At 44.7% G+C, this 19741-nt stretch overlaps 1 protein-coding gene across 2 annotated transcripts in view; it reads left to right on the plus strand.

Moving 5' to 3' along the window:
• Positions 1-19037, plus strand: part of LOC143004031 (pleckstrin homology domain-containing family G member 1) — a 34627-nt gene extending 15590 nt beyond the window's left edge. For both annotated transcript variants that reach the window (XM_076154867.1, XM_076154866.1), the window contains exons 3-17: positions 2829-2929; positions 3798-3867; positions 7814-7860; positions 9428-9578; positions 9839-9970; positions 11184-11366; positions 11447-11542; positions 12371-12457; positions 12888-12921; positions 13043-13135; positions 13223-13281; positions 13364-13555; positions 13740-13859; positions 13982-15812; positions 15934-19037. In XM_076154867.1, coding sequence (XP_076010982.1) covers positions 2829-2929; positions 3798-3867; positions 7814-7860; positions 9428-9578; positions 9839-9970; positions 11184-11366; positions 11447-11542; positions 12371-12457; positions 12888-12921; positions 13043-13135; positions 13223-13281; positions 13364-13555; positions 13740-13859; positions 13982-15812; positions 15934-16916 — 4179 coding nt within the window. In that variant the 3' untranslated portion in view covers positions 16917-19037. The remainder of the gene's footprint in view (positions 1-2828; positions 2930-3797; positions 3868-7813; positions 7861-9427; positions 9579-9838; positions 9971-11183; positions 11367-11446; positions 11543-12370; positions 12458-12887; positions 12922-13042; positions 13136-13222; positions 13282-13363; positions 13556-13739; positions 13860-13981; positions 15813-15933) is intronic.
• Positions 19038-19741: the final 704 nt, after the last annotated feature.

The raw sequence follows: 19741 nt of genomic DNA on the forward strand, positions 1-19741 counted from the left end.
TGGATGGAACGCTCTTATCTGTGTGAGGAGAGCTTTTAACACAACGGCTTGACTGTACTGTGAAGGAAGCCAGTCAGCGGGACGTTACGGGGGGGACGCTACGGCCCTCCTCACCACACACACACCACTGTCCTCCAAACCCCCGCGTCCACGATGCCTGCTTCCTCCAGGGGACGAGGGCGTGACGGCTCTAACGCAAATATTTACCCAGACTCCCGTGGACTTACCTGTACTCCGTCTGTCAGCAACAGACTCACAACTCTACCTGTGCGAGTGTGTTTCGGTGTGTATGTGATTACTGCGTGTTCAGCCTGCGTTTGATGTTTTAGTGCCGCATGATCACAACCTTCCTTCGGTGTGTGTGTGTGTGTGTGTGTGTGTTATGAAGACTCGTCAGTCCTCTACAAACAACCTCAAAGACAAATCTCTGATCTCATCCCTCCTCCTCTTCCTCTCTCTCTCCTTGCCTCCCCATATTTCTTCCAGAACACATAACCGGACCATTTGATCTTGACCCAAAATGTGGGATTAAACACAGAACATCGCTCGCCCTGGAGAGTTAGTCAAAGTTACAGGATCTTGATGTTTGTACTTGGCATCGTCTAAAGGGTTGACTTCCTACTGCGATGAAGATTGAGTAGTCTGTTTGGTTTGTAGGAAATGGATGTGGATTCAGAGAGAGTTGCGTGTACTTGAGACGGTTAATGGTTAACGTGCAAAAGAATCAAGTTTGTACACGTTTGTAAATTCTGATGCTTACGAAGGAGTGTACCCGTCAAAGGTGTGTGTGTGTGTTTGTGTTTGAGTGCTTAACGCTGCTCATTGTTGAGCGTAGTCGGTGTGATGAGTGAACGGGTCAGGCCAGGTCAGATCCGTGACCCCGTCGCTAATAAAGCATCACCTTACACATTAGTTCCGATGACGAACCAAATCCAAACATGACCTCCTGATCCGACCTGCAACATACAAACCTCCTTAAGCTGCAAGCAGAGACGAACTAAAGTCCTCAAATTAAATCTTGACCCATAGCTCCTCCGTAACCTTTCAACTCTAAATATACCAGATGAGTGAGACCTCCTCCCCCTCCACCTCGTCCTCCTCCTCCTCCTCCTGTCTTTGAGGCTTCTTTTACACCATGCATTCTAATCCAACCTTGCATTATCTGGATCAGGATCTCAGTTGGCTCATTATGGGATTAAAGCCTGTGTTTCATTATGTATCAGGATTAGAGATTGAATGGAGCCAGAAATTGCCAGGCCGAGACAAACTCCATCCAGCCCAAATCCATCTTCATAATAAAGCAATATCAGGAACGCAAACCACTGCAACTAACTCAAATGAAGCAGGAAGAAAGGGAGTAGCAGGGAGGCCGTCATGCTCGCCTTCTTCATCTCTCCGCCTCTTAAGCACAAGCAAGGACGGGCACACACACATACTCCAAGTAGTGCACTTTTAATTATCGGTGTGTGTGTGTATTTGTGCATGTTGAGTACAGCCTGGTACTTGTCCAAGTGTTGTAATGTCGACCTTGCCCAGTTGCAGACAATGGTCAACCAGAAACGCTTCCTCCTCCTCCTCAGCCTCTACCCCAGTACCTGCTTGTGGATACGTTTCGATACACTTGCATGAGTTTATGTCAGTGTTTTGGTAGTGTGTTGTTGCTTTGGGGTTGGACCCAGGTTGGCAAATCTTAATTGCCTCGCGGGAGCAGATGTTATCAGTGCATAGCGCATCTGTTAGTGACGCAGAGACTCAGTGTACCAAGACAAGGAGCAGGAGCAAGAAGAGACACACTTTCCCATCTATCCTGTGTTTGCTAGCCTGCAGCTTTGAATCTAATAGATGTGTTTGTTTTCTACCTATCTTCCTCATAAGGGCTACTTATGCTGCTGCGGTGCAATATCAACAATATACTCTACATCATGCATATCATATAATATATCAACATCCTGACTGCAGCCAACTTGAATTTCCTTCTTTAGCAGGCGCTGCATCTCTCTTCAGTCCACAGTAACACGTAGCTTTAGCTTAGCTCTTTCACTGATGCTGTTTTGTGCTGTTTCCACTTGCGTCTGACCAATTGGTGACATTTTACCCAGCAGTGCCTGAACGACTGAACAGAGTATCGACCCTGGGAGTGGGAGCTGACCAGTACTATGGTTAGAAACAAAGGATAAAGGTTCTCCCAGTCCAAAAAAGCACTAACAGGTCCATCTGTCGTTGCCCCTGGCTTTGTTTTTGCGGGGCAGGCTGAGAACAGAAGCGTCTGTGTAATGATCCAGAGCATTATCTGCACTTGAGTAATGGCTGTGATGGAGGCAGTGATAAGAGCCAAACAGTTTAAATGTCGCCTGAATAGCCTCATACAGGGCTGACGTGTATAGGATGCGTTTATATTGAACCCAGTGACCCGTGTGGAGCTGTTGACACACTACACTGAATTGTTGGTGATCATTTACATTGTAATAAGCTGTAAGCGTCTAAATTCTTAAGCATGTTCTGTCTCAGTTCATTCTCTTTGACCAACTTGAAATCAAAAGGGGCACTGTTACGGCAGAGCATCTATGAACTCACACACGTGAAACTAAAGGTGCTGCTGTGTTCTGATTGGTCAGCTGCACGATGACACTGGCCAACCACGGGACGAAAAATTCAAATGCAGTGGGGTGTGTGGGGGTGTGGTTGTGTATGTGGATGCCAATCAAGATGTCAGCCATTAAGTTCTTCTCAAATGACATGTTGATGGTATTTCTTTCCCTTTGCTTTGATGCATGCCATACCTGATCTCTTTCTCTCTCATTCTCTCTCTCTGTGTCCCTCCCATCCAGGACTACTTGGAGTGTATCAGTAACCAGTCTCGTTTGGCCTTGAGCCCTGAGGATAAAGGATCTCTCTTCGGCAACATCCGAGACATCTACCACTTTAACGGGTACAACACACACAAATGCACTGAGACGCTGCTGTCTCTTCCAGACCCAACAAACAATGGTAGTGAAACTGGGCTCAGCCGCATGCTCGTTTCTGGGAACTGTATTGTTGCTGCAATCAGGTGTGTGTGTGTGTGTGTGTGTGTGTCAGTTTGTCTATTCAGGTCCCCGTCTGCATATTTGTCTCGGCACCGTCCTGAACTCTGTGTTTGTTTGTGTGTTTTCAGACTTTTGATGAGCATCAGCCATGGTGGTCTGAAGACACACAGACACACACACACACACACACACACACACACACACACGCACACACACACACTCACTCCAACATTTTTTTCCCACGTATTCATTTCTCAGCTCACACACAGAAAAACTAGGGAATAAAAGGAAACATAAAGGCAGTTTAAAGCAGTTAGTGACCTCATGCTTGAGCCATGAAACAATAACCAAACCAATGTCCCATTTTTCCATGGAAGGAAGGTGCATACACACACACAGACGCACACACACACAAACACACACACAGCCACTGCCCGTTTCAATTCATGGAAGTTTGTCATTTGTTTCAGAACCCTTGTCACAGCCCTTTGACCTAATTTCTGTCCCCATGGTGACTCTTGCCCTTGATATTCAATGCAATTGTTTTGAACTATGAATCATGGGATTGGAGCTCATAAGGTTGATGTAACTGTGTGTTGCAGGGTTGTGAGCTTTTGTTTTTACCAATTTAGATCATTTTACTATAAGTATGTTTGAATCAGATTTGCAGTAAAGATTTGTCGTGTTTCTTTAAATGTGTTTATTTATTGACATTGACATCAAAATGCTCCGAATTTCTCTGAATGGTGTGTGTGTCTTTGTGTGTTTCAGAGATCTGCTTCACCATCTTGAGAAGTGTAACGCTGACCCCGTGGCCATTGCCGAGTGTTTCGTATCCAAGGTAAAGCTCCTCATCCCCCCTCTCACTTTTATCACCTCCTCCCCCATCTGCCTGTCTGTGTCTCAAAGCTTTGCCTTACCGCACACTCCTCCCCCTGCTTGTTGAAACCTGTCCAAACAGCTGGTTCAACACACACACACACACACACACACACACACACACACACACACACACACACACACACACACACACACACACACACACACACACACGAGAGAGAAAATGAGAAACAGGCTCCAAAGTATTCTAAGACTTAAGTTCCCAAAAATGAGACGTAGAAAAATAAAGAGTAAATGTTATTGAGGTCTGTCAGATGTGGCAACAGGCCGTCAGCTTCATTGGTGTGAAGACAGAAGCTCTGCACAGGAACATTGTTCTCATTCAGAAGAAGGCAAGGAAAAGAACCAGGACCAGATGGATCAATATGAAATCACCTTTTGACTGACATCTGAAGTAGCAGTACTACTAGCAGTGGAAACAAGTTAGGGCAAAGTCATGCATTTAAATATGAATATTGATAATAATTAATGTGTATATGATACATGGAGATACATCTGTAATTTAAAACTCCCAAACTTGATCCTTTGCAATTTGTATCTGTACCTCCTTTTTTAAAACCTGAAGTGAGTATATTTAAATATGCTACAGCTGAATAAACTACATAATAATATTCCGACCTGAACATCATAATATGTATTATATATATATATACAGGTGCGTCTCATTCAATTAGAATCTGGTCGTCTTCCCCATGATTGTGTCGCCGACTGAACCAGACTGAGAGATGATTTTTAAGGCTCAGGAAACCTCAGCAGGTGATTTGAGTTAATGAGCTGATTAGAGTGAGACACTGTGAGGCTACAGTATTAAACTTTTTCCACAAAATTCAAATTTTCTGAGATACTGAATTTGGAGTTTTCATGAGCTGTAAGACATAAATTACTGAAATGAATGAACTTTTCCACGATATTCTAATTTATTGAGATGCACCTGTATGTATTAGAGCAATCAGCCCGGCAGTAAGGTCCGTGTCTGTTCAGATGCGGCCCTTTCTTTGGCTTGTTTTCCATATATTACATTTGAATTTTGAAAGTCAAAAAAACAGACATGTAACTTTCAAACTTCCCACAGCACTTGAACACAACTCAAAATGTGCCGTATTTAGTTACGTTAAGTGAAGTTACTCCCTGGGGAGCTGTGGCTTGGCCTCCTGTGTCCCATACAAAATGATTGTACCATTGTTCGCCGCATTCCAACACTTCCTTTTCAAGCACTTTACATTCCCTCCTTACTGCAATTACTCACAATAACACATTACAACATGTAGAAAAACAAATGCTCGTCCAACACTGTCAGCTCCAGAAAGACAGCAGATGTGTTTACAGCTGCCCACACCTCCACTGCACGTAATTAGCCCGCATCCATAAACACTACAACATGCAGAAACTCCTCAACATTCAGGCATTCTGGTCTGTTACCAGTCACAGGTATGGACCGACTGCTGTTGGCTGCTATATAAACATTTAACAGACCGATGGTATGCACAGTGCGGTTTGGCTCAGTGGTAAAAATCGACCTCATCTAATATCACATGGAGTCACTTCACCTAAATGTACTGATGTGGCTTCTCTGATTAGCTGTCGGACGACTTTCAAACGGATTAGATTTTCGATGCACAGCTGTGGAGAGCTGCTGCTGAATGTTGGCCAGAGATCTTTGGGTGTCTGATGGTCTCCTTTGTGTGTGTGTGTGTGTGGGTCCCTCCGCTTGTATGGATGTTTTGGTGTGTAGGTTTTAATAGTTGTACGAGTGCTGGGTCAGCAGCCAGACTGCTGCTTGGAAATATTCGGTCACCGCCGGCAATTATGCCCCCCCTCTCTGCCAAACATTCAGACATTCAGTGTGTGTGTGATTGTGTGTGTTAGGGGCTCTGAATTCTGGTAAACGGGCTGCAACCACAATAATAACCAGAGCCCTCGGTTATTGTTGAGGGATAGTCATGGTTGCTTAGACCCAGAGAAATACACAAACCCTCTCTTTCACTATCTGCTGTGAGAGCCCAGTAAAGTATTTGAAGGAGAGAAACAAGCAGTAAATCTCTCTGTGTGATAATTGGCTATCCATTCTGGTGCTCCTCTGTTGGACTAACTGAAAAGTGTGTGTGAGTGTTGAGTAAGCTGCTTCTGAGGCTTTTTATGAGTCGCTACATGCTGACTGAAGCACCCAGAGCCCAATTACAACAAGATCACAAGATTCACTTTTTAGCTGGCAGTCATATTATCATGTTCTGTGCCGACCCGCTGACTCCATCGCTGCATCGAGTCCCGACAAATCAGTAAAGCAGCCTCTTGTCTTTTGTTTCTAATAATGACGTCTGAACTCTGATGAAACGTGGCCTTTGTATGATTAGTGGCCTCAGTGAAAGAAATGTCAAAGAGTCAGAACACAAAGTTAAAAACTCTCTCGTGCAATCTTTACATGATATAATTTTGGGCAGATTTTCCATATTTTTACAAGCAGTGTGTTATATAGATCTGTGTTATTTCAAGGACCGTTGGTTTCCTGGTTTAGGTTCAAAGAGTGTGTGCACGCCTGTGTATGTGTGTGTGTGTGTGCCCGCATGCAAGCTCAGTCAGTACAAATCTGTGCTTCCGAGAGGCATTTATGGATCTTGTGGTTTTGGTTCTTGAGTTCATGCGGTGGAGGGATATTAGAGTGTGTATTAGGAGTGTGTTTCAGTGGTGTGTGTGTGTCATCAGAAGTGGATGGTGGCAGGTCTGGTTGTGTTTAAGGTCTGGTCTGTGGCGGCAGACTGCTGGAGACGAGGAGAAGTCTGCTCTTCAATTTTGTGCGATTCCCACGGAGCACCTCGGGAAACCCAAACCATGACTGTGTGTGTGCGTCTGTGTGTGTTTCTGTGTATGTGTGTGTTGTAAGGAGAAGGTACCATGTCATTGTTTGGCGAGTCTTGTCTTGTCAGTCTTGAAATGTGTCTTTGGACTTGACTTGAGACTTATTTTAAGACTTGTATGGTTCTGTATTCTAACTTGTGTGTCTGTCTTCACTTGTGACTCCTGCTGTTCTGTTCTTGTGTGTATGTCGCTGGGCTGAACTGTTTGTGTTCCATTGTAGAGTGCATTGAATTGTATGCTGAGGCATGAATAGAAATGTTTATTTACTATACATACAGCAATAAACATTCCCATTCACACACACATCCGGCCTGTGCGTCACGTGTTCATACACATGTGCATGTACATCATGCTGTGTGTTGAGGATGATGTTGTTCACTGATAGCTAAGAGTGTTTAGGGACAAAAAGAGTTCAATCCCACCTTTCATGTTATGCAACAGCAGGGGGGGGGTTCATCTTGAGGTCTTACAGGTGAGCAAGATGAGGAGATGAAGAGTTAAGCTTGCGAGGAGGAAAACAAGATATAGACAGGAGAATTTGTGCGAAAGATCAAGAGATGAAATATGTCAAATGATAATGGAAGAGCGACGTAGAGAGAGGGAGGCTGGTTTCGTCCCAGCTTTGAACGTCGTGCTGCCTCTGTGGTCTTTGATGTTCACAGAGACATGCAAGGTGGAAAAAGTGTCAATTAAAGGGGCGGCGAAGACTTATGAGGGGATATTTAATCTGAGCGCTCGGGGCTATTGGGATCAACGGAGACTTTAAGGCCGGGGACAGAGGCTAATCACAAGCTACCGAGCTGACTTTCAATTAGGGGAGGTGAGCGGAGGAGAGAGGAGGAGAGAGGAGGCCTCGTCCGTGGGCTAAAATTACTTCTTTACCTCCATTCCTTTGCCATCACATGTCAAATCATCAAATAAAGACCAACACACGCATCCTTTTCTACCTTTTCCCCAAATGCATGCAGTCGGTACGTTTCCATGGACGCAGTACTCCGGGTAGTTGTCCTAATGTCTGTTTTTGTCTTTTCCAGAGTGAAGAATTCCACATCTACACCCAGTACTGCACCAACTATCCCCGGTAAGAGCAGCCGCAGTGCGTATATATGTATGTGTCTGTGTATGTGTGTGTGTGTGTGTGTGTGTGTGTGTGTGTGTGTGTATATCTGTATTTCTGCAGACTGTAGGTCAGCGCGATGAACTCCAGTATATAAAACCCATCTTCATTGTCATCCTATCCCGATCTCATCTCTACATACCTTCTTCCCAGCGTCTCGCATGGCTCCATTGTGCATGTGGATCAATGCGTCTCCCCCCCCCCCCCCCCCCTCCTCTCCCCCTCCCTGCAGAGCTGACACAGTCTATAGAAGTCACCTCAGCCCGAGTCAAAGCGTCTCCTGACAGTTGCGCCTCAGGGTCTCTCCCTCCCTCCCTCCCCTCTGTCTTGCTCTCTTTTCTCTCATTCATTCTCAGCTTGCACACTGACAGATGGGTATTATAGTTGTCACCTTATCATGCCTAATGCTGTTAATGTTTTATTTTTCCTATTGTGTGAGCGCCGCGGTCCTGCGGGACACCTGTGTGGAATAAATGCTGTGTGTGTGTGTGTGTGTGTGTGTGCGTGTGCGTGTGTGTTTTGTTTTGTTTCGTTTCACCGTGTTTGTGTGATTGATAATAGGCTGAAACGTGAGGCTGATCTTTAGGCTTCGACATATCGTACCTAACGTGTTTCGCAACACGTACACACACACACCTTCTCCCCTGGCTACCTAAATCTGATGAGGTGTGATGAGGCACGTGGTGAAGATGTAACGCAGCAGAGAGAGAGAATGAGAGAGAGAGAGCAAGAGAGAGAGAAGGGGCTTTTGTCAGCTGTTTGAGAAAGAGCATCTCCCATATCCACACCACAGCTGGTGACCCCAATGAAGGTCGCACACGACAGACACACATACACATAAACACACAATTGCACATGCATACACACACACACACACACAGCATGGGCAGAGGCTGCAGATGTATCGTGGTCAAACTGAGCTCGAAGGTCGGGTTTCCTCTCGAACAATGTGAGGCCTGTGTAGAGCTTCACTGGAATTTAAACATGCGCACACACACACACACACACACACACACATATACATGCATGGGGCAAGAAAGACAGAGACAATTTTTGGACAACTCACAAGTGTCTTTCTCTGTCTTGCGTGAGTGTGCGTGAATGCATTTGCATCCACACACAGTCACGCACACATGCAGACACACACACACGCACAGATTCCACTCGCCGGGGGGGGCAAAGTGGCTCTTTCTTCCCCAATAGGTCACAAAGCAAAGTAGATCCTTTGACCATTAACTTCAGATCTTTCAACGTTTGAAATTGCCACCGTTTCAATAAAATATGAAAATAAATCATGCTGAAAAAATAATAAAAGCATCACACATCGCAATCGTCGCATTTCTGGCCTCAGCTTACATATCGTTCCCTTAATTGACACTACATTCTGTGATTTCTGTCAGATCAGGGCTGGGAATGTTATTTTTCAGGACTGCAGGAGCAGAAAGATGCATTACAACGCTGGTTTGTTTGCTATCAAAGGATGATTCTCCGCACACGTCTCTGATTCTAACGGCGTGTTCTGTCTCCGCAGGTCGGTGGCTGTGCTAACAGAGTGCATGAGGAACAAGGCGTTGGCCAAGTTTTTCCGCGAGCGCCAGGAATCTCTCAGGCACTCCTTGCCTCTGGGCTCCTACCTGCTCAAGCCAGTTCAGAGGATCCTCAAGTACCACCTACTGCTGCACGTACGTCTGTCTGTCTCCCTATCCCTCACACACCAACACACGTCTACACAATCACCCACAGAAATGGAGGTGCAGACACAGACATGCATTTAATGGCACTTAAACATACTGTGGACCAATATTTGCATGTGTAGACTTTAATAACAGTCTCTATCTGACTCAGCCAGTTCCACAGTCACAACAGAGAAGCCAAATGCTCAGACATATGGCGCCCAGTGTGTGAGAAAGTGTCTGTGTGTGTGTGTGTGTGTGCGGTACAGGAGATAGCCAACCACATGGAAAAGGACACGGAGACATATGAGGTTGTGCATGATGCCATAGAGACCATGCAGAGAGTGGCCTGGCACATCAACGACATGAAGAGGAAGCACGAGCACGCCGTCAGGCTGCAGGTACTACGAGCGTGCACACACACACGTAGAGATGGTTACTGATTTTGTATTTGGTTTCACGTTGATTGAATTTATGTGAACTAAAATATGTCAACAAATGCCATGTGCAAATGGTTTCTCTGCTCATTAGTCAGAAATTGTTGAAATAGCTCCATGGGTCTCAAACCGTGTGCCATGGAGGGCCGAGAGGTGGAGAGGAGAAAAACAGATCAGTGTATTCAGAGGGTGTAGTTGGATTTAAGAGCCTCTAGACTAGAACTCAGCCCTCCCTGCTATACAGTAGTCTGGACTGGAGGATGGAGCACACATGTGGGCGTATTGGTTGCAGGAGTTGTTTAACACAAAACTGCACAAGGTGTCACAGTAGTTGGATTATAACCTGCTCCAATGACGATCCAACCACAAAAGAACCTCTCCAGAGTTGGTCTGTATCCGGGCCGAGAGCACCTCTTCCTGGTGTGGTAGCCTTGGTCTGAGGGCAACAGTTCAGTGTGCATACTGTTTCTGCTTGGTAAAAATAGATCACAGACTTGGTGCATTCCATTCCACATCTGCATGGAAATGTTTTGTCTCCCCAAACTTCCCTGTGTCTCATTACGTGTGCGTCTAAAACAGAAACTGAAGCTTCGTCCTTGCCTTTACAAGCAGCCCAATTTCTTATTGTGTAGTGGAGCAGTTATGTGAACTCTAACTTTGAATTAGCCGATGCTCTGATCCTCCCAACGTCTTACGCAAGGCGCTGCATTTTCCGCCAGGCTAATGATGGCCTTGTATAAGGAGGACACATAAAAGGGAAGCTTATTTCTTTTATCAGCTGGGGGCCAGAATGGTCAGATGAATGCAGGAATGTGTGTGGAAGCGTTTGCTCTGGGTCTGCATAGAGGTTTGGGTGGATTGAGACAAATGGTTTCTGTTGTTTTTCTCTTTGTGTTCACCATTTTCACCACGTTTTCCTGTTTTACTTTCTCAAATTAGATCTCTCCCTTATCCCACTAGCTCAAAACACAACCCTTCTCTCTACTGCAGTCTAATTAAATGTTATGCATTAGATGTCTAAACATTTACTTTATTTTAGTTATGTCTTGTGACCTCCATAGTTGTTTTTAATCAAGATTACATAAGCTTTTTTCCTGTTCTCTGTGTGTGTGTGATGATTCCAAATTAGCAACAATAAATAAACTGGATGTCATCTGTTTCTGTCCTCTCTCTGCAGGAAATCCAAAGCCTGCTCACTAACTGGAAAGGCCCTGATCTGATCGGCTATGGTGAGTTGGTTCTAGAAGGAACCTTCCGACTGCAGCGGGCCAAGAATGAAAGGACCCTCTTCCTGTTTGACAAGCTGCTACTGATAACTAAGAAACGAGAAGAAACCTACACCTACAAAGCTCACATTCTGGTCAGTCTTGTCACCTAAAATACATTGTGGATGTTTGGTGGACGCACACGTACGTAATGCTTGTTCTTTATTACTTGCAGTGCTGTAACCTGATGCTGGTGGAAGTTATTCCTAAGGAGCCTTTGAGTTTCAGTGTCTTCCACTACAAGAACCCCAAACTACAGCACACAGTACAGGTATACAAACACTGTTTACCAATGCAATAGTCCAAGCAATCTGCCCCAGCTCGCTAAATAATATTACACACAAGTTGGTTGCCATTCCTGAATGAGTGCCACTCATCACCTGCTAACAATACATTATCGTACTTATTATATAGCTACTTACCAAATAAATAAATTCAATTTATGAATTAAAAATGTAATGACGATGAGACTATGCTAACTCGTCCCAGTAATGCTAGTTTGTAGCAGGCTAGGAAGGCCATGGTGTGTCCATACAAAGAAGTTTACATTAGCAAAACTGCATCTGTCACTCTGTACATGTACACACACTCCAATATTATATGTGAAGTATGTCCATGTCCACTGTCTGTTGATGTACACACACAGGTAATTTTGGAAGGATATTTAATGCTTAAATGTATAGATACATGCCATAGCACCTCACAATTTCTAGTTAGCTAGTTTATTTTTGCACATGGCAACGTTCCCTCTCCTCCAGCTCCTGCCAGCAGACTTGCAGTATAGATGTATATGTACTTTAAATACTGAATACAACACATCATTTGCAGGTGTCTGATTGTTTTGTTGCGCCGCCCAGCTCACCTCCTCCCTGCAGTGCATGGGCATGTTGAGTGTTTAGAAGCTAATGGCAGCCATTGTTGTTTCTTACCTGAATTGTTTTGGACAAACATTGAAAAGGACAAGATAATCTGTGTTGCGTAAGAAAACCTCATGAACTAAAGACATCTGCGTTCCGAACCCTTTAAACTGTTTATCCTGGCATTGTAGGTGTTTTGTCTAACATTATCCTCTCTGTGATCGTTCGTGCTCTGCCCTCAGGCCAAATCACAGCAAGATAAGCGAATGTGGATCTTGCACCTGAAGAGACTTATACTTGAAAACCATCCAGCCAAAATCCCCGCCAAGGTAAGAGCCTCCCGACAGCTGCCTCTCTGTCTGAGCACTCACAAATGTGCTAGAACACATCACACTCTGAGTGGGACGTGCTGGAAATGTCTCTCCATCTCGCCCACATCCCTTCTTCTCCATCTCCATCTTCTCTTACCCCTGCTTTGCCCTTTGCCCTTTTATTCTCTTGGGCTCTAGCTTTTCCCTTTGATTTGTTTTCTCCCCCTTACATTCCCGCTTGCTGCGTCTTCATTGGTTTCTGCTGTTGGGGCTCTAGTGCAAATGGAAATTGCAGATTTCTCTCTAAAGGTGACGGTCAGTGAGAAGGTTCAGTTTTTTATTAAAAGCCTGCTTATGGACCGTCACCCAGAGGCTTGACTGTTGTTTGGCGCCACCTAGTGTCAAAGTTTATACTCAATCCATGTTGAAATGTCTTCTTGAATTCTAGGCAAAGCAAGCCATTCTGGAGATGGATGCAATGCGTAAGTATGACACCAGTTAATATAATGATAATTCCTTTTAATCATACTAACATTTTAGATTTTCAATACAAAGATTCTGAACATATTGGCCCGTTATGTTAATCTGCCCAAATTTCTCCAGATCACCCAGGGTTCCACTACAACCCTGATGGTGACAAGAAGGATTCCCCTCAAACCAAGGAGGGCCCAACTCCTCGTAGAGGACGCAGGAAAGGTGAGCAATGCTTCATCAAAGCTTTGCATATGGCTGAACCTGAACTAGCCATAAACTAATGATTTATTCATATTGCTGTACTCCCAGAACCTCTATCCAAGTTATTGAAGAACGCCAAGCAGAGTTGTGCCACTGATGGCGAGAAGGTGAGCTGTGACAAGACATGATGCGTACACATGTACACACACACACATGCAGGAATTTAACAGAAGTCTTTCTCCTCTCCAGCGGATCAGTCTGGGTGCCACACTGCTCTCTCCAATGTCCCAGCTGGCTCTGGGTACTATTGGTCGTAGCCGCAGCCTAATCAACCAATCACAGGAGTCTCTTGACCCTGGAGATCACTATGACCACAGTGATCGAGAGGAGGGGGAGGAGCCACATCCGCAAGATGCTGATGATGAGGATGATAGTGGCCTGGTGAGTTCAACCTGAGCAAAATGTGTTTTATTTACCAATGATAGTACTGATGACATGTCCTCAAAAGCCTGGAGTGACATTTACTATGTCTTCACTTTTTGTTTATGGAATCCCATACTCATCCTTAGTCCTTCAATGTTACCAATGCTAAAAATATTATGTGTTATACCAACTCTGCATTCAGGGAGGTGGAAAGAGGCTGCGCGTTCCTGGGAAAAGCAGTAGGAAGAGGCTAAACCCTCAAGCATCTGTCGATAGCATTGAACAATGGAAAGCTTTCAACATGAGTGGCGCAGACTTACAGGTGGGTGTGGTGTAAATTGAGAAATTGAAATCCCTTTAATTTGATATTTTGGATTGGTACAATAGACTACAACCCTTACAATCTTAGACAAAACAAAAACGTGTGCTTTTCCTTTCCTTCAGAGAGCCAGAGAGTCGCTTGTGAGGGACGGAAGTAGTCACCCGCCTCTCCGCAGGACGCCTCGCGTGACAGAAGAGCCTATAGACACCCCTGTTCCCAGTGTAATGGTCACAGGAAGTGACCAGTCTGTGAGGAACATTTGGGCTGACCACCGAGCCCGCAGGGCCATGTTCCCCACCCGCCAGCGTACAATGCAGCCTGAAGATGATGACGAAGATATCTACCAGATGTTTGTGCCCACAGAGCCAAGTGGGCAGGAACCAGAGACACCCACGGAGAGATCAGAGGTCACCTCGTCACCCCGGACAGCTCGACCCTGCAGTTGGCACGTCGAACAGGTGCCAATTGTTCAGATAGACCCTCCACCCAGTGGGAACAGAGTCCTACGAAGAGCAAGCAGTGCAGGAGAAAAAGCTACAGAAACTCGACAGAGCCCGGATGATGACCAGTCCACTCACAGTAACTTGGAGGTGATTCACACTGAATCATCCAGCAATGACATATCTGGATCATCTTCAGCTGAGCAGCTGACATTAGATGATATTGAGAATGTGTATGACAATATTAGCTATGACGACCTAAAGAGAATGGGCCTCGTCAGAAGGGAACAGGAGGAATGCCAGTCACAGAAAGACGTGACTACAGTGACTCCGGTTTCCCAAGGCCAGGTTCCAGAGGTTCCAATGGTCCCACGGTCTATTGAACCAGACACTTCTTCAGAGAGCAACCATTCCTCCACACAAGAGGGGAGGCCATTAGGGACATGTGAGCTCAAGATAGTGGAGGAGAACATCTATGACACCATCACATTCAGGGAACCACCACCACCAACAGAGCTAAAGGGAACGAGCGAAGGGAACAAACTAGAACAAGAGAGGGTTAGTCTGCTGGCCTCTGAACAAGACCTGACTGAAAGCCTGGGATTGTTTGTGTCTGATGACAGCCTCCACTTGAGAGAAGATGAAGTGTCAGATGCCCTCTATCCTGTTCCATGTTCTTCAGAACCAGATTATTCCTCCTCACCTGCCCCCAGGTGTTTTCCCCTGCGCTCACACACAGGGGATAAGATGTCAGAGCAGGTCGATGAGATCTGGAATGACCTGGAAAACTACATCAAGAACAATGAGAAGAAAGCTGACCGACTGCCTGCTGCCTTCCCCGTTAGTGCCAGTGAGTCACCTAAGAAGACCTCCTCAACCAAACACAGTCCTACCAAGAGCCCTCCTGTGATTAGCCCCCAAGCAGCCAGCCCCCTGAGCAGGAGTCCTCCAGCACATCAGCCCCTTCCCGTCCTATCCACGCCATCTTTCACCATCCCAGTCATCAATCTCCCTGACCCCCAAAATGAAGGCACCACTGAAGAAGAAATTCATTTCCCCAACCCCATGTCTCGCCCCTTGCCTGTTACCCCAGAGCCCCCAGCAGGCACAGTAAAGAGCATCCGTAACAGACTGGCTCGCCTCAGTAGTGGCAGTTTCCGCTTGGAGGACGACGATCTGGTGGAGCTTCCTCAACGAAGCGCTCCTCTGAGGGAGAACTCTCTCAAGGATCTCCACTGCTTGTTTCCGGGGGAGCTAGTCGGTCTGGACTCACCCCTTGCATCCTCCTCTCTGCTGCTGGGTGACTCTGTGGACTTGGACATGGATAAAAACAAGAACCGGGTGTTCCTGATGGCACGGCAGTATAGCCAGAAGATCAAGAAAGCCAATCAGCTGCTGCGCATGAGGAGCATGGATCCCGGGGACTCGGTCGGTAGTCGAGCCAGAACTGAAAAGAGACAGAAAGACTTGGCAGCCATCTTAGAGGAAAAGAAACAGGGGGGACCTGCCATAGGTAACACTATTAAATCTAATCTATTCTAACGTTCAATCTAATTCATGTTAAAGCACAATAATGAATCGGCAAATACACTCCATTCATACTCTCTTTACATCTTGTGTATCCTCTCTTGCAGGTGCAAGGATAGCAGAGTACTCCCAGCTCTATGACCAGGTAGTTTTTAAGGATTCTGCTGGTCAGGCCTCCACTACACCTCTCCACAGCCACCCAGGGCTTCCGTCTTCTCCGTCCATGCCTGAAACCTCCCTGGAGGAGGACTGGCTTCACTCCACCTACAGCAATGGAGAGCTGGCCAGCTTTGTCTCCCTGCCCAACGAGGTGGGGGATGCTCGGGCCTCTTCTATCCCTCAGCACAGACTCACCGCCGCCTGCTCCGTCCCTGCTTTAAAAACTCTCCCAGGCTCTCCGAGCGCCCCGCCGTCCCAGAGATGGAGCTCGTGCATGTCGGCACCAAGTGAGAAAGAGGAGCATGTGTACAGTTCCATTAAGAGACATCCTTCCTTCAATGCACCATCTACACCTTCCACTAAGTCTGCACCATCTAGCCACTGTCAGTCATCCAGCTCTCTGGGCAGCCAAAAACCAGATAGCAACCTGTCTACATTTAAACGTAACGGTCCCACTTTGGATGAAACTACACACAGACTCCGTGGTCCCAGTCTGGCTTGGGCTGGTAGGCAGAGCAGCCTACCAGAGTGGTCTAGTCAGGGACAGTCAGACCTCACCTTACACGATGGGCAGCAGGTGGTTGTGCTGAACCGGGCGTCCGCACTAAGCATCCTCGGTGCTACCCAGAATTACCTGGCCAACTTCAAGGACGATGGGGAAGATGACGACGACTACGTGGAGATCCGCTCAGAGGACGAGACCGATCAAGAGCAGAGTAAAACCAGCTCAGGCCCTTCCAAGCAGAACCGAGGTGTGGTCCAATCTCAGAGTCTGCCTTGCACCCCCGTGCGCTCGCGTGACCCTTTGAGGGCTTTGGACTGTGAGCATCTGGAGAGGTACCTGTGGAGCGAACCACAGCAGAACCAACCCAACATCGTCCAGTCTCTGAGGGAGAAGTTCCAGTGTCTGAGCTCCAGTAGCTTCGCCTGAGTCCTGTGACAACTGAAAGCCAAATATATATTGACTTACAGCATATAGCAATAAATGGACACTGCTGCTTTGCCTGAAATCATCAATGCCAACAGATATTACCCAAATACAACGCATCTCTCAACACAGTTCGGATTGCAGCAACTTGTGTAATTACTTTATGTTACAGGGCTTTTTGTTGGAGTAAAACATAACATTACTGCTAAACCCATTCAAATGGTCAAACTGCCACATGCCTCAATCCTGCATGTGAGCTGTTGGAGCACTTGTAAGTTCAAACTGTTTTCTTGTGTTTTGTGCTTCAGGAAGGAGTTATGATTGGGCAAAAGTTACCAGAAAGTGATCAAAGCAAGAATGTTCTCATTTTTTTTTATCCAGAAAGGCGTGTTGTCCAGCTCTGTGAGTTTTAAGATTTGCATGAATTCAAAGCACACCGCTGCTTTGCTGCTTTCTTTTGACAGCCTTCCATGCGTAATTGGAGCAAGGGACTTGAACCAATGAGCAGTTGTGTATTTGTAGTCCAGGATTTCTGTTGACAATAACAAATGGAATCCTTTGTGTGTCCAGCATTTCAAACTGGAGAACAAGTTTCAGAGAGTTGACGATCTTGAATGTGTGTGTCTGGGTGTACCTCTTCCATCATGAGTTCCTTAAATTTAATGTTAAGGTTATTTTAACTGAATTTACAGCACTAGTTACTCTTAACCTATATAGGAGAGGTGAACCACATGTCTTATTTCATTGGTGGCTCGTGTTTTTATTCTGCTTATCATAAGATTCTGAACAAGCAGCTTTACAAATCTTCAGATTTGCTACTCAGGATAGGAATCTAGCAATATTTACAGCTTCTTCTTCTTCTTCTTAGCAATAGTAGTCACAAAAAGGATGCAACTCTTAAGAAAACATGTTAGTAATGATGAGATCCTCCAGGTTGATCATAACTAACTGTTGGCATGTACAAAGTGTAGACCCATAAGTCTATTTGAAGTTATTGTATTTCATGCTGCCAACTTTGACGTCTATAGGGTATCATGCTTTGAAATCAAGAGGAGATGCTGATATTTTAGATGATTCGATAAGAAACAGTAAGAATTCATATTTATTTTCAACCTCTGAGCAAATTTGAAATGTTTTTTAAGTGTAATAGTCCAGGGCATCCATCATGTAGAGTGAAATTTGCATCTCAACCAATGGATTTTTTTTAACTTTACTAATTTTAACTTTGTTTTGAAGAGGGACCATAAAGGAGAACATTAAGGAGAGTCCATTAAAAGACTACAGTACTGTATTTGGTGTACATTTGGTGGGTTTTTTTGTTTTGTTTTTTTTACTCAAATTGATAGTCAGATATTTGTTTACATCACGGAACACTCCCTACTGTCACACTACTGATATGTCACACACACCCAGCCCACCTCAACACACACTCACTGAACAATGATAGAAACTGAAGACACGATGAGATACTTGTCAGTCCCATCAGTAAGGTTCATGCAGCAGCAAATGATTCCCAAACATGACACACACTTCTTCACTTATTGTGTCTTATTTATTTGAAAGCATCCCAGTTATTTTACCAACCACATCACTGTTACTTTGAGTCACAGACGGGTTGTAAATGAAAGCAAAATGTATTTATTAAAGGATGGGTTTATTCTGATCACAAAATTTGAATCAGATACTGTGAATATTATCAAAAATGTTTCTATCAAGCACTGCTTAATATTAGTTCTGACTCACAACAGGAAAAGTTCAAATGCACAAGATCCTGGCCTACTGTTCATATCAGGAAATATGCATCAAAAACAAGTTAGGAATATGAAGTATGTTGCTTTATTTCATTGTACATTTTGTCCTCTTTCACTGGTGGGGATTGTCAGTCGTCATTGACTCTGTTTTGCACTTTTAGTTCTTTTTTTTTTTTTTTTTACATTTTATTTGTAAACACTTTGTAAAGATGTACATTTTAGGAAAGTTATTCTTGTATGCCATAGGTATGCTTTATAATGCTTTAAAGTTTAAGTTATGTGTACTGTATTTTTTTAACTGCATAGTTGTCATTGCTCAATAAAATGTTTTGGAGGAAATAAATTCAAATTAAGCTCATCCCCATGCTTTTGTGGTTTGTAATTGAATAAAAAATATTGAAACATGACATGTCGACCTGACTTTGCAGGTATTCATATAGTCAGATATGCCATGTTAAAGGATACACACCGCAAAGTCATATTACTGAAACCTCAATCATAAAGAATGAAGATTTTAAGTCATATTTGAACAAGGATTACAAAGGAAATGCAAGCATAGCAGTGTGAAAATCGTCAAAATATCTTAGCCCTATCGAAAATATTGATATATTCAGACGGGCGAGTATGATAATTCATCCTATTCCCTTTTTAAATATAGGGTCATATTTATTATAAAGGTTGGCCTATAATAGAAGAAACACATTTGTCAACATGTTGCTGGTTCACATCAACACTTTATCATCATTTAATATAATTATATATACTACAAATATACTCAGTTGCTAGGCCCGTGCTTCAGAGTCTGACACAACAAGAGACACAACTACAGTTGTAAACATAATACAAGCGCCACCATCAGTCCGAGTGCGACAGTGGCCCTATCATAGAATCACATTTGATCCAAAACGGATTACAACTGTCCAAATAATCATTGTGACTGACAGCAGATAGGCGAACTTTTAATCTCTCCAACATTCACGAACGTCTAAAAATAGACTACCAACAATAGGGGGCGTAAAAATGAGAACGCTTTCGATTAAAAAAAGAAGAAGAGTTCTAAGCGGTTTAGCGGCATGC

The sequence above is a fragment of the Genypterus blacodes genome, unplaced genomic scaffold (assembly GCF_046128005.1).
Source record: "Genypterus blacodes isolate CSIRO-AG114 ecotype Tasmania unplaced genomic scaffold, CSIRO-AGI_Gbla_v1 ptg000064l_1, whole genome shotgun sequence".
In the NCBI taxonomy this organism is placed as follows: domain Eukaryota; kingdom Metazoa; phylum Chordata; class Actinopteri; order Ophidiiformes; family Ophidiidae; genus Genypterus; species Genypterus blacodes.